Here is a 13,230-nt window from a genome sequence, read left to right as displayed (position 1 = left end):
GTATCACGTGACCATATCGCGGGCTAAACTTTACAGTTCCTCGAGGTCACGTGTTTTTTGAAGTTGACCGCTGACCAAGATCTCGTTATCGATTGGATCGCGGGCTCATATTAGGTTAGCTTGCTGGAAACAGGGCAGGATTGTTCGGAAGCCGGTTTACGCTAACCCAGGATTAAAAGTTAACCGAATTATAACTTTTTCTTCTATGCAAATGTTTTTTGCTCTTTTGTTTTGCGTATATGGTGATTATTTAAACTCAAAACAGAAGGCCAAACAATATACAGAAACCTCACCCCAAAGTTACAAAACTCAAATCAAAATTCTACCTTTTTCTGGGTTAGCTTAATCGGGCTTTGAACAACCCGGCCCAGGAGCTACGCTTTTAGGCTGGCCTAAATCTATATATTATGGTAATTCACATTGTCTCTGATTCCTTTTGCTGCCTGACCCGCTAATTTCAAAGCCAGCGTAACAAAGCTAGGTGAGGGTCCCGATAAGAACATACTGTCTCCTTCGGCGATCTTGTCTACCAATCGATGTGTACGTCGTGCCAGGCTCCACCTCACTGTTTACTTCTTTTCTTGGTCTTTGGTTTATTTTTCATCGTCGACGTTTACGTGAAGCAGCTTCCAAACCCTTTTTCACACCGTAACTAGCTGCACCAGAGATTCCTCCTAGAACCGCTGCCTTGCCTGCTGCTACTAAAGCCGGAATGAGAGCTGCTAATGGTAACAATCACCCTATTTGTGCCTTCCTATGTCTCCTTGGTTTTCTACGAACTGTTTGTCTGCTCTTCATGACACATACTACCACTTTCACGTAAGTGCCCCCGCTTTTAGTGACGTGGTCGTAGCGAAAGCGTTGTTCGTATTCTTGCACGCACTTGTCAGATACAGGGGGTGTGAAATCAGTGATTGTGTCATCCAAGGTTTGCATCTTGATCAAGAATCCGTCAAACTCCTCCACCGGAAGTCCTCGCATGTAGGTTCCCAATTCGATCAAAGCTTTCTCGTAATTGGTGAAGGCAAAGCAAGACATGTTGATTTTGAACGGAAACTTTATGAAGTCGTTTTACCCCTTAATCACAGTTCCAGCGGCGGTTAAACAGGCAATCAGGAGACTGTCTTCCAAGACGGATCCTATGACGATGACTGCTGCCACGATGATCAATGCCAAAGCGTTCAAACAACTGTGGCACCACTTTAAGTGGTAAAACATCTGGCGATGACACCACCACTGACGGTGGTAAAAGGCAAACAACCCATCCAATCGGTACAGCAAATCTTTATTTACCAACTGGACACTTTTCTTGGATCCGTTCATTAGAGATACAATAGTGATTGAATCTTGGGAAAAACTCATCACGATGTCTCGATGAATTTGTGACATCGCATACATCCTTCGTCCTTTAAAAGGTGGCTGAGAATCCTTTGATCGTCCAGACTGCCAGGATGTAAATCCAAGACCATGTATCCAAACAGACGTTCTGTCAAAGGTTGAAACGTGTCTTGTAAAACTTGCCATTGGGTGGGAAACGCCTGTAACAGTAAATTTCTCATGCCTAATTGATCTCATGGATTCTTGAAGGCAACGATGTAGCGGACGTTTCTGGAAATACTCTAGGCATATCTCCCTGGCAGAAACATGTCTTGGCACAAGTAAAGCACTGTGACGTTCTGATGGTGAGAATGTTTGGTGAACAGATCCAACACCCGTTCATTGTCTCCTCCTTCAGCCATTACATCGTCCAACACGAGTGATCCGCCTTTAGGAGACCATGTTTTTAATTGATCTGTGTCAGGAACGCCTTCGTGAAACTTGATCCCCTGTTCTTTCATGGGTTGAAACCAGTCTTGCCACACCCCGTAGCAGTAATGTATTTGGGAGGGTGGGGTATGAAACAAATCGAGGTTGTTCAGTGAAAGTTTGGTGGTGAACAACGTCTTGCCACACCCTAAAGGACCTACCACCAACAGACTGGAAGGGATTTGAAATCGAAAAGCCTTGCGTCGTTCCATGAGTCCAAATGACCAAAGGGGCATGGGCATGCAGCTTTTGATACCACATGGAAAAATTGACCCTGCAGGGAATCAAGTGACAGTCGAGAAGACTAACCATTGTACTACAAGAACATGTTTTCAATCGTATTTTAATGTCAAACCAACAATCATTACACTAAATGTCTCACACAGCAACGAGAAGTGTCTTGGTGATATTTCACTTTACACACTTTATCCCATTCTAACTCATTCTCGATCAGCTTCTTTAACATCTGGCCTACTTTGTGATCATTTTCTACATAATCATGTTTTGAGAAACACCTCAAGAACTCATTCATGCTTTGACCTTGATTCATGCTCTGTCTTTTAAATAGTACAAGGCGTAATCGCCACAATTTGTACTGTAAATCGATTGCGGAGAATGTCCACTGTAAATGACATATTTCCATTGACTTTTTAACCAGTCTTGCAGGGGCTCTGTTGTCTCGTAAGACTCCAAAGGTAGGGCGTAACTGTCCATCACCTCGCACACATTCTCACTATGGGTCCAAAGCACCAGCCATTGTCAGCCCGGTCTATGGTGTGGATCCATGTTCACAATGTACCCACGAGGTTCATTCTTGATCGGCCAACGTGGTAATCGATCGCAAGCCACCGTCCCATAAAAGTAGGGTTTCAAGATGGCATCCGCTGTCGCCGAATGATTCAGTTGTACGTTATTCAACACCGGACTGTCCAAACATCCGTTGGCTGCATTGTCAAATACAAACAGTGTGCAATTCTTGCCTTCTCTTCAGACCATGTTTCCTTGATGTTTGCACAAAACAACCTGTGGCTTGTAAGAACCGATAGTAATATAAGAAATATAAGTAATGTGAATCATTAAGTCGTTGAGAATTATACGAAAGTGTGCACCAGCATTATGAAATAGCGTGTGGTAACTAGTAAAAAAATATTGTAATGAATAGCATTATTTTTTTGGTAGAAATATAGCTAATGTGAAATTATTAGCGTTTTTTTTTAAAGTTAGGTAGAAATCCAAGAGGTTATTGTAAAGACTATAAAAGGGGTTAATCGTGCCTAAATAATATCATATGCCATATCATATGGGTCTCGTTAGGGAACTCTTCTCCTCTCACCAGTTGCCTGATGTTACTCACACCAAACTTTTGAAAACAGAATGGGTCACGTGCTACATTACCATTGAAGGCCTCTGAAAGCACGAGTCCAACGATGACTCTGTTAGGAATTCGGCCTTGAAATAAATTGTTGCACTCGTATCTTTGCTGGTTCCCTTGCATGTTGAAGGTCCTAATTCCACTTCTTATGGTCGCGTAAGCCACTATGGTTCTGTTGACGTTCATTTTTGTCATTAACTCTCGGTAGACGCTGGGGTCGAGCCTTACTTGACCCAGTTACATTCTTACTTTGACCTCTTTGTGTGTCAATCTGCCAGCTACATTCACACCATTCAAGAACAAATTAGGAGAACTGAAGTACATCTGGATTCCAATCTATCATTTTCCATCCGTGTAATTGCCTTGTTCTGCTTTCATGAGTTGCATTGAAGCTTTTTGGTTGGAGGACAATGCTTGGAAAGCCTCATGTCCATCTCCTTCCGTGTTTGTGTTGTTCGCAGTCAATGGCGTTGGAAAGTCCAGGGCATTGTACCAACCTTAAGGTTTTAGCACAGTTTCTCCATCATCTCTGTTGTAGTTGAGTAATGTTTCCAGGTATGCTTTGTAATGATAGGTGTCGGTTTTAGGACTGATCAAGGTACCATTGAGTCTCACACTGATCTGTTTGAACAAAGTGTGGGCCAAATTGTTCGTGGGCCAGAGTCTCGTGGCCTCCACAACGTTATCACCACTCGCCAGTTTAAGTGCCAACTCAATCTCAAAGAAACTTCGACTGAGGTCCACGTAATCTTCTTGAGGATCCACTTGGAATTCCACGGGTTTGATGCCTGTCGTGTAGGTCTGAATGGGTACGATGCGATAACTGGACATGCTGAGATCAGTGGGTGGAACGGTGAACAGGTTCAGTTGAGGATTAAGGACTGATTTGGAACCCAGATGTAACAACCCACCGTCCATCAAGGTATCCGTCATTTTTTTCTTCTCCTACTTTGTCTTCTCGCGAAGATGTGATCCCAATCGTAGCCAACAGGTTTACTGACCTCAGGGCCAATCCATCCGCCTTTTTGTACCTTTCGCTGACGTTTCGAGGTTTGTGGGAACCCTTCACAACGTAACGTTGACATCCCTTTTCTAGATTTGACGGGTCTCGAGCTTCTGGAGTAGATGGGATTCATTAGTCGCCAAAGATGTCATTGAATTTTCGCTTGATGTTTCTATCTAGGACTTCGTAAGCTTTACGTTGCACTGCTTGTTTAGCGCTCCGTGTTGCATCCTCTTTCGCCTTTCGAATGCGATTTCGGACGCTGCAACCGCTTTTTAACCCTTTCAGACCTCCTATAACACTCACTTTCAGCAGTTCTTGAACGAAGTCACCTCCGTCTTGTGGGTCAGGTTTGAAACGTGTTACTTCCACCGTTCATGCTCGTTTGAAGTGAAGGGTGAATCGTGTTTCCTTCACCAAATTCGGTCAATTCACCTGTTGTCTCTGACACTTGCGTCTCAATAATGTCCAACAGGGCCTTGCGCAACGGAATATATTGAATGTGGAGCGGTTCAAAATAGTGACTTCCATCCCCTGTACGTCGATAATTGACCTCTCGCAATAGATCCGTGACTTGATTTCCAACCATTGAACTTCCCCCCACGTCGGAATAAATGAACAAGAAACGTGATGTCGAACCCACCACGTTTTGAAAGGCTTTGTTGAGATTCGTGAAGCGCCAATCGGAAGTAACGCTCAGATGAAAAAGGTCTTCTGTTATCAGCCAAAAGATAGATTCGCCCTTGTCGTTTTTCAGATCGTGTGTCATCGTTTCTAAATTGGGTACCGTGTCTGTAAAAAACTCTTGACGTAAATTGGGTACCAAGTCATAATTTTCAGGGCCTCTCTCCTTCAACTAACCCATCTTTAAGGCCAACATTTTATTGATCTTCAATGCTGGTGAGTAATTGGAGCTTACGTGTGTCGCTTTGTTATCCGTCAGCAGATCGTCTCCATCTCAACGAACTTTCAGGCACATTCTCTTTCCATCGGATGCTGTATAGCTGCTACCGAGATGGAGTGCTTGGTAATTCAAGATGGGCCGCTGCTCGAAATATGTCACCATACTTTTCATGAAACCAACACCATCAATGTACTCTACCACGGTTCAGAGATCTTTCGGATCATAGTGGGCCCTACCAAACTTTAATGCACCGGAAGGATATTTCATAATCCAATCCATGGTAAACAGGATTTCATTATCGTCGACCAACTTGGGGAGATGCACTTTGACATCTGGTAACGAGATGCTAATCAATCTATCTTTCCAACTCGACCCTTGCAACCTGATGGGGTGGGGTAATCGAATCTTGAAATAATTGCTTTGGTTCTGTGGAAGCTCTGCGCGGTTGCTGTGACTAGGCAAGGTGATGTAAAACTCCTCATTCATCCTCAAAGCTTTTTCACGTCCTTCTTATCAATCCAACTGTGGTATTTATCTGACCAACTGTTCCAACGTACAAGCAATTTATTCCCTTTTCGTTTCAACACTTTTTCCACTCGATACAAATCGTTGTCCGATACGGTGACTTTCTGTAAGTCTTGAAAATAAGGTCCAAAGGTGTGTCATCTATCTCTTTGATTTTGTAAGTGACCACACTTCCAGGGATGACCGTGGATATTATAAACACTTCTTCCGTCCAGCCCGGCAGGTAACCTTTCTTAAAGGTTCTAAACTTCTTATTGAGTCTCACGGGATCATTTACTTTAAACTTTGGCTTGAGACACTTGGCGTTCAAACGTTTGGCGTACAAGTTGTTCCACACCTCTTGTTGATTACTTGCAGTCACTTTGTCGGGGGCCATCTTGATGCTGCGATGATACGATCGATTGTAACCCAAGGCCAAGTCCTATAACACGGTTGAGAACGTCAATGTATTCTTGATGGTAAAATATTGATACAATCTTTCTTTCAAGGTGCGATTGAATCGTTCCACGACGCTGGCTTCGGTGTCTCCACTGGTAGAGAAATGACGAATGTTTTTCCTTTTCATCAAAGCTTGGGAGTGTTTCTTGTCAAATTCTTTGCCGTCGTCCGTTTGAAGATTCTGAGGTTGTCGACCTTGACTCCGTTTCAAAATCTTCTCAAAGGCGATTGTCACGTCTTGGCCACTCTTGGTCTTGACGGGTTCCACCCACCCGTACTTGGAAAACACGTTGACGACTGTCAACAGATATCTGTAACCGCGATTGAATTTGGGAATGTTGATCCTTTCGATCAGATCTGCCACCCATTGTTCGTCGGTACCAAACACCATCACGGCAAGGGTCGGAAAATGTCCTCTTCGGGGTTTGTGCAAGGTATAACCCAAATCATGCTCCAATGTCTCTCGAACTTTTCTGACGGGTAATTTTTGAGCTCCTGCAAAACGAGCCACACCCCCCAAACTACCAGGAGAGGTCGGATCTCCATAGGTCGTTAACAGAGTCACATAGGGATTCTTCTTTTTCTTTTTACTCTTCATAGCACTGCCAGTCTGTAAAGACATTGCCTTCAGAGGTCTGGGTAACGTTCACGAATTGTCAGAAACCACTCAAATGACTGAGATTGATGTTTCAACCACAAGATAAAGACCACAAAACGAAACACGTTTTTACTCACATCAACGACTTCAAATTCTTTCAAGGGATCGTCGACGGGATGAAGGGGAATGACTTTACCCTTTCCGTATTTCAAGTAAACCACCTCACATCTGTCACACAGTAGGGACCAACTCTCACGACTACACATGGTTAATGTTCAAATGATTTTATTTTTCAACTTACACACTCCTATATACAATGTCGTCCAGGACGTCATACATCATTTTAGTAGTGGTATGGGCTAGTCCAGTACGGATTTGACAGGTATTGTGATGCAAATGAAAAAGTATTGTTATGGAAAGGAGTTCTATTGTTTTCTCGAGTTTGACGTATCCATGGTAACCAGAAGCCCCGCCCCCTTTGACGTCATTAATCTCGTTTCCGTGTTGACCGAGTAAAAAGCCTGGTTTCTAACATCAACAAAGTAATCACGCAATTTTAAAGTTAACCATTAACTTTAATGTCAAATGTTTCCCTAAAATTACAGGACAGAGCCGTGTGCAACTCCCTAGTGGATTGTGCTCAACTTATGAATGAAACTATTTACAAAAGTGTTTACAAATGGCACAACAGTTCAATCATGTCCACGTCCTCATTTGTTATTCTTTCATAGCCATAGGGATATGTTTTGAAGGTGTAGGGATCTATCACTCGTTTTTCGTACACAAGCTGGTACTTTTTCGTCTGAGAGACTGTGGTCAGTGAGTACTCTTTGGAGTTTCGGACGATGTGATAAGGCTTGTAAATATCAGTTTGTCGCGTTTTCTCGAGAGGGCGTTGAATTTCGTCTAAAACATTTTGCCGCAACACTGGATAATTTAACTGCTTGCTACCTTCACTGTTTAAAGAGATTCCCCTCACTTTGCATTCTTCTTTTTCTTTCTTCGTGAGGTAACCATAATTTTTCGGTCCCGCGGACGCAAATTCAGTGATGAAGTCGTCTTCTCCCAACTCGTCCTTGAAATCACCGAGAAAGTCGTCAAGGGGAGGATTGTTTTCATGAGGTAAACTGGAAAAAATAACGCTGTCGGTGTCTGTGTACTGTACTCGTTCTTGTAGCATGTCCAGAGCTGCATACAAACGAAGTCGAGCCCAACATGTCGTGAAACAAGCGATGAAAATGTTTAGGTTTGGTGAGACAGGTTCGTCATTCGATTTCCGTTTATAGTGAATTTCAACGATGCCTTCAGACAATACACTCACGTAGCAAATGTCATTTGCATCACTTTCATGGAATGCACTGAACCTCATAGGATCTCCGAACTCTTTGATTTGAGTTTTGTTGGTGCGCTGGCCAAACTTCCCCCACATGGAATTTAACATCATTTTTGCAAGGCTACGTTTGCCGGGATTCTTTTCAATGTTGTTGCGGTTGAGTTCGATGCCCTCTTTCGCTTCGTAGGATCTCAGATGTTCTTGCTGTTTGACGGGATCATCGCCTACATGAGCTGGCCAGCCGCTTGCCTCCTCTTTAATCTTTAACCATGTATTCACATAGTCTTTAAAGAGACCTTTCCTCGTTTCAGAAAAATGCCACACTTCGTGAATGTAAGTTATTTTGTAGCCCTTCTCAACGGCTTTGTTCAGTTCGGGGGTACACCATGTACCTGTAATTTGTCTTTCACTGTCGCTGTGACTGCAAACCCAGGACCGTTGTAGCATTGGTTTTTCCATCTCTTCCTGTACACAGGCTCTACATAGCGGGAATGTTAGTTTACCATTTTCACGCAGCGGAAGTACTGGAGGTAAGATTGTGACCTTGGCAATCCCGAAGTAATTTTGGATGTCTGTGTCTTCCGGCTGAAATATAATTTCAGGGTGGTCGACAGGATACTCAGCATTCTTATTAATGAACGGATAGAGAGATGTAAAATCATAGTAATGAATCTTCTCTCCTGAGGCGATGTCAGCCAGATGATAGAGTTTGACAGCGTTTGTTCGTCCGCCGCAGAAGGCATCACGGGGATTTAGTGGCTCCACCAAATCGAGGCTGGCTACAAAGTTCCTGACGTCCTGCCTTTCTTCTTTCATTTTCCGCCAATCAGACTCCCACATTTCGATGACGTTGTAACCTTTGTCACGCACGAATTGTAGTTTTTCCTGGGTGCAGAGATACACGTCGGCAGTGCAGCGGTGCTCTAATCTAAGGTGTGTTTCGGATCTGTTGGGATAGCATTTACGACAGCCATGCCAAAAGCAACCTTGAAATTCGTAGACGGTGTTCGTAGTTGCATCGTAACCGTCCACGGTGTAGCGACTGTTGGGGATACGGTATTCCCCATCATTTCCAACATGTTGAATTCTACCACTGATCTGACTTTGTTGCCACAGAAGATATTCCATGGCAACTTTCGACTGATTTGTTTCTAGTCGCCAACCGTGGAGAGGCTCGGAAGCAATTGTGTTGGCTGCCATTCGGTTTTGTCGCAGGTCTCGATTGCATGCCGAAGCTATAGTAATATGACTGAAGGGGTCAAACTTTGTCTCTTTTTCAAAAAGCCGTTTGAAAGTAAGGCATCCCTCCTTCAGTAATTTCACGTCCGACTCGCAATATTCCAGCAATTCTTTCTGGAAATCGAACACTACATTCTCAGCTCTTTCTTTATCATGCCATTTCTCGAAGTCTTTACGGCCGTTGACAGACATTGATTCAGGCATGTAAAATTCTTTCTCGGGAATTGGTCCCACGTAGTCTTGATTTTCAGGCGTGTTAAGCAGGTGAGAAAAATAGCCCTTCTTTAACTCTGTCAATCCGAATGTCTTTGGAAATGCAAAAAGCGGCATTTGAAAAAATGACAGAGAGTCAATAAAGTTAATATTGTCAAAGGTTAATTGGAGAAGTTTAGCTCCATTTCTGATTTGATTGAGGACCCTGTGTTGTCGATGACATTCCTCCACGACGAAAAAGGAGTCGTAGCCAGAAAAGTTATGGGCCAAAACAGTTACATTGCGCGTGTCTTCTTCAGTTAACGTATCCAGCCATTCCAGGAAATCGCGAATGCAATCTTCACCTTTGAAGTGGAGTGGACAATTATCATCCTCAGTTTCCGCTATTAAAAGATTAGGGATGTGTTTGCCAGTGTCTTGCATCGCCTCAGTATCGAAGAAAACGAGAATGGGAGGCTTTTCATCATCATCATCATCATCATCATCATCATCATTACCATTATCCTCTGCTTCGGCTTCGGTTAGTCGCTTGCGTTTTTTCTTTTTCTTTCTCTTCGTCTTTTTTTCTTTTTTCTCTTCGGTTAGCTCTTCCGGTGTTTTAGGTATCTGAATAAAGCATCGTTGGCTTGCGGCCTCTATGTACTCGTGGCAAGAGGGACAGTCTATGTAACCGCATGCATGTTCTTGTTGCTTCTTGAGAGCCACCAACAACTTTTTACAGCTACGACATTTGCAGCGTTGACTGCAAACACTGATGTTTTTGGAGTCAGCGGTTTTTCCCTTGTAGGATTTCGTCAGATGATTTTGAAAACAAACATCACCATAAAACATCCGCTTACAGGATCCGCAGGGTGTAGCTGGTGGTTGATTACGACACCTGGCCTCTGTAAAGTCCTCACATCCCGTTTGTAAGCAGGAAGAACAATGATCAGGGTTGTTTTCACAGGCGTGTTGACCTTCGTTATTGTAGGGTTTGAGACACCTTGCGCAGAAATAACTGTTACCAAAGAACCCAGGTAACGTAGTGATCACATTGTAGTGTTCATTATCATACAACAGTACCAATTGTTTTTCCTGAGGCTTTCCAAAAGAAGTCACGCTATAACCTCGGGTAGCGTCCACAAGTAAGAGCTGATAATTGTTCAAGGACGGCGTCAATGCAAATCTAGTGAGTTCCTCGTAACCGCATTTTCCCATTTCTACATTAGCTTCTATATGCAGCTTGATTGCTTCATCTCTCTGGATAGAGAAACCTCTTCTGAAGCTGTTCCATTTAGGGTGATCATTCACTCTAGCTTTAGCTGTCACAATGGCGCGGGCGCAGCATAGTTCATCTTTTTTATCGATACTGATGACAGAACCTTTCAAACGTTTGAAAGTTTCTGGATTAGAATGTCCAAGTTTCAATTTTCGTTTCTGACCGCTACCGCGAGGAGATGTACGAACGTGTGTAAAAGATAATTGAAACGAATCATTCATTTCAAAGTTCTCGTTTGAGTTTAACACCTGTGACATTTGCTGCAGCAGACTGTCGACACGATCGCTACCATTTAACCATTCCCCCGCCGTTAACCCTCGATAAGCATAGCTGTTGACTAAGCGATTGCTGGCTAAATTGAAGTAGACACGATCAGCGGCTGGTATCCTGTCTCGGAGAATCAAATTTTGGATTGTTCTATGTAATCCATCAGCAATTGCTGCTGCCAAGTTTTGTTGAGGTATAAATTGTCCCACCTGACGAATGTTGGAGGTGTAGTAACGCTCTCTAACGCCCATTTTTTTGCTGTGACTATCTACGTACGGGTTGAGTACAAATTCGAAGCGTCCAGGTTCTGTGGTAGCAAGACTTCCCCCCAATTGTTCTTGATTAGTGAGTTGACGTTCTGTAGCCTCGGCGACATTTGACAAAATCGTATCATCGATAGAGTCGTCAAGAATCTAAGAGAAAATATAAAATAAAATAAATAACCCGGTTCATCACACATTAAGTACACGAAATGTATTTTTGTTACAACAATTTAATTTACCTGTTGGAAATAACTGTTTTCTGGTCCATTCTCAATAGCAATAATGGCCTCCAACAATTCTTCATCGCTTATATCCTCAAAGTGGCTTGACATGGGGCGAAAATCTTATCCAGAGAAACAAAAGTTTAGTCAACAGTCCACCATCTGCAAATGATTTCTATCTGGCGAGTCCCAACTTTATTGGTGTCGTTAACTAATCATATTACAGGAAATGTCAGCACATTTCCAACATCCAATCATATTGCACAAAAACGACATCATATTTTCAACCACCAATCAAGTAACATATGACGTTATTGATCTATCATAATTACATTCACACGCGCAGACCGCCCGAAAAGTTTACTTAGTTTGTTAATTTAATTTTCCTGTAAATGAATAACAATTACACAACTCGCATGAAAACAAATGCCTTCATTAGTCTTTTAGCGTCCGTTCAATTCGCCTTAAAAGATAATAGCCTATTCAGTTAAGCTAACAGAGTCTAATCATTCAACGTTTAAGATAATAGTCTATTGTCACATTCTTGCGTTAAGTTTTCAACTCGTATGCAAATTTCGTTATCCCCGCGGCCAATGGGACAAATTATTTGCATCGCGCGCTAAACTTAAATTTAGGAGTAACGGTTCCATTGTAACTTTAAGGTTTATAAAATACGAGCGGACGAACGCTATAGCTTTGCTTATCCTAAATCCGTCCAGTGTTACTTGTGTTATACTGGTAGAACGTTTCCAAGTCCGTCAGCGAGCTATTCAAAATCAAAAGAACTTCATTTCAAAAACCGTAACCGCCTTCAAATTCCACACCTGATATAAAGGATTACAGCGAGCTATTCAAAATCAAAAGAACATCTTTTCAAAAACCGTAACCGCCTTGAAATTCCAGACCTGATATAAAGGATTACAGCGAGCTATTCAAAATCAAAAGAACATCTTTTCAAAAACCGTAACCGCCCACAACCTCCAGGTCTGACTGAATCACGTATTCATATAAAAAACACAAAGGTTCATTATCGTTTCCATTCATTATCAGTGACTATTCAAAATCAAAAGAATTTCTATTGAATGCTCATACCCTCCTTGAAATTCCAGGTTGTGATTAAAACATGTAGTGGTATTGAAAAGCACAAAGGCTTATCTTTTCCATTCAATTTCAGTGACCTAATTCAAAATCAAAATAATTTCTTTTCAAAGTCCTTAGCCGTCTTCAAATTTTAGGTCTGATTAAATCATGTAAGTTAAAGTATGAAGTTATCTTTTCCATTCAATTTCAACGACCCATTTCAAAATAACGGTACGGATTTGTATTCGCCCGACATGTACTCCAATTTCAAGTTATATTTATTACCTCTTGAGAATCGTTGTCTTGGTCCGCGTTCTCAATAGAACGGACAGCCGACAAGAGTGGGTTCATCAATCAAATTCATTGCTGGTTTTGAGAACGCTGTCAAACTGAATTTTATGACGCTGCAGTTTTGATAATCGATAATCGATTTTGTGAATAATAAGCGCGCGTCTCCACGTGCTCGAGCACAAAATTAAAAGAACTGGGGAAAGCATGTTGGACCACTGACTTTTATTAATGTGGTGGCTCCTAAAAGAGCCGTTTGGTTCTTACCTACATAAAGTCTGTAGGATTTTAAAAGGTGGCCATACCTTGCTTTCTCTGCTTCAAGAAGACGTGATAAGCTCTGGAGAACGGATACGCCGTAATGACGCGGAATTTGTCGCCGTACGATTCCTTCCGTGTTGACCGAGTAAAAAGCCGTCATT

At 42.5% G+C, this 13,230-nt stretch overlaps 2 protein-coding genes, 1 long non-coding RNA gene and 1 pseudogene across 3 annotated transcripts in view; all 4 read right to left on the bottom strand.

The window, feature by feature from the left end:
* LOC149117987 (uncharacterized) overlaps positions 1 to 13,230 on the bottom strand; it is a 151,201-nt gene that overhangs the window by 9,628 nt on the left and 128,343 nt on the right. The gene's annotated exons all lie outside the window — the stretch shown is intronic.
* On the bottom strand, positions 3,518 to 4,499 carry LOC149117997 (uncharacterized protein F54H12.2-like; annotated as a pseudogene).
* On the bottom strand, positions 6,032 to 6,670 carry LOC149117996 (uncharacterized). Its single transcript, XM_089283032.1, has one exon. The coding sequence runs from the start codon at positions 6,668 to 6,670 to the stop codon at positions 6,032 to 6,034; it is 639 nt and encodes a 212-aa protein (XP_089139158.1).
* LOC149117995 (uncharacterized) lies at positions 6,676 to 11,773 on the bottom strand. The gene is made up of 3 exons (XM_089283024.1): positions 11,459 to 11,773; positions 8,599 to 11,369; positions 6,676 to 6,874 (listed from the first exon to the last, which is right to left on the bottom strand). Exons 1-3 carry the CDS (start codon positions 11,549 to 11,551, stop codon positions 6,676 to 6,678), a joined length of 3,063 nt encoding a protein of 1,020 aa, XP_089139150.1. The 5' UTR covers positions 11,552 to 11,773.

The sequence above is a fragment of the Orbicella faveolata genome, unplaced genomic scaffold (assembly GCF_042242905.1).
Source record: "Orbicella faveolata isolate gen_17 unplaced genomic scaffold, um_ofav_v1 contig_1, whole genome shotgun sequence".
NCBI lineage: Eukaryota > Metazoa > Cnidaria > Anthozoa > Scleractinia > Merulinidae > Orbicella > Orbicella faveolata.
This window is presented reverse-complemented; position numbering and strand designations above follow the sequence as displayed.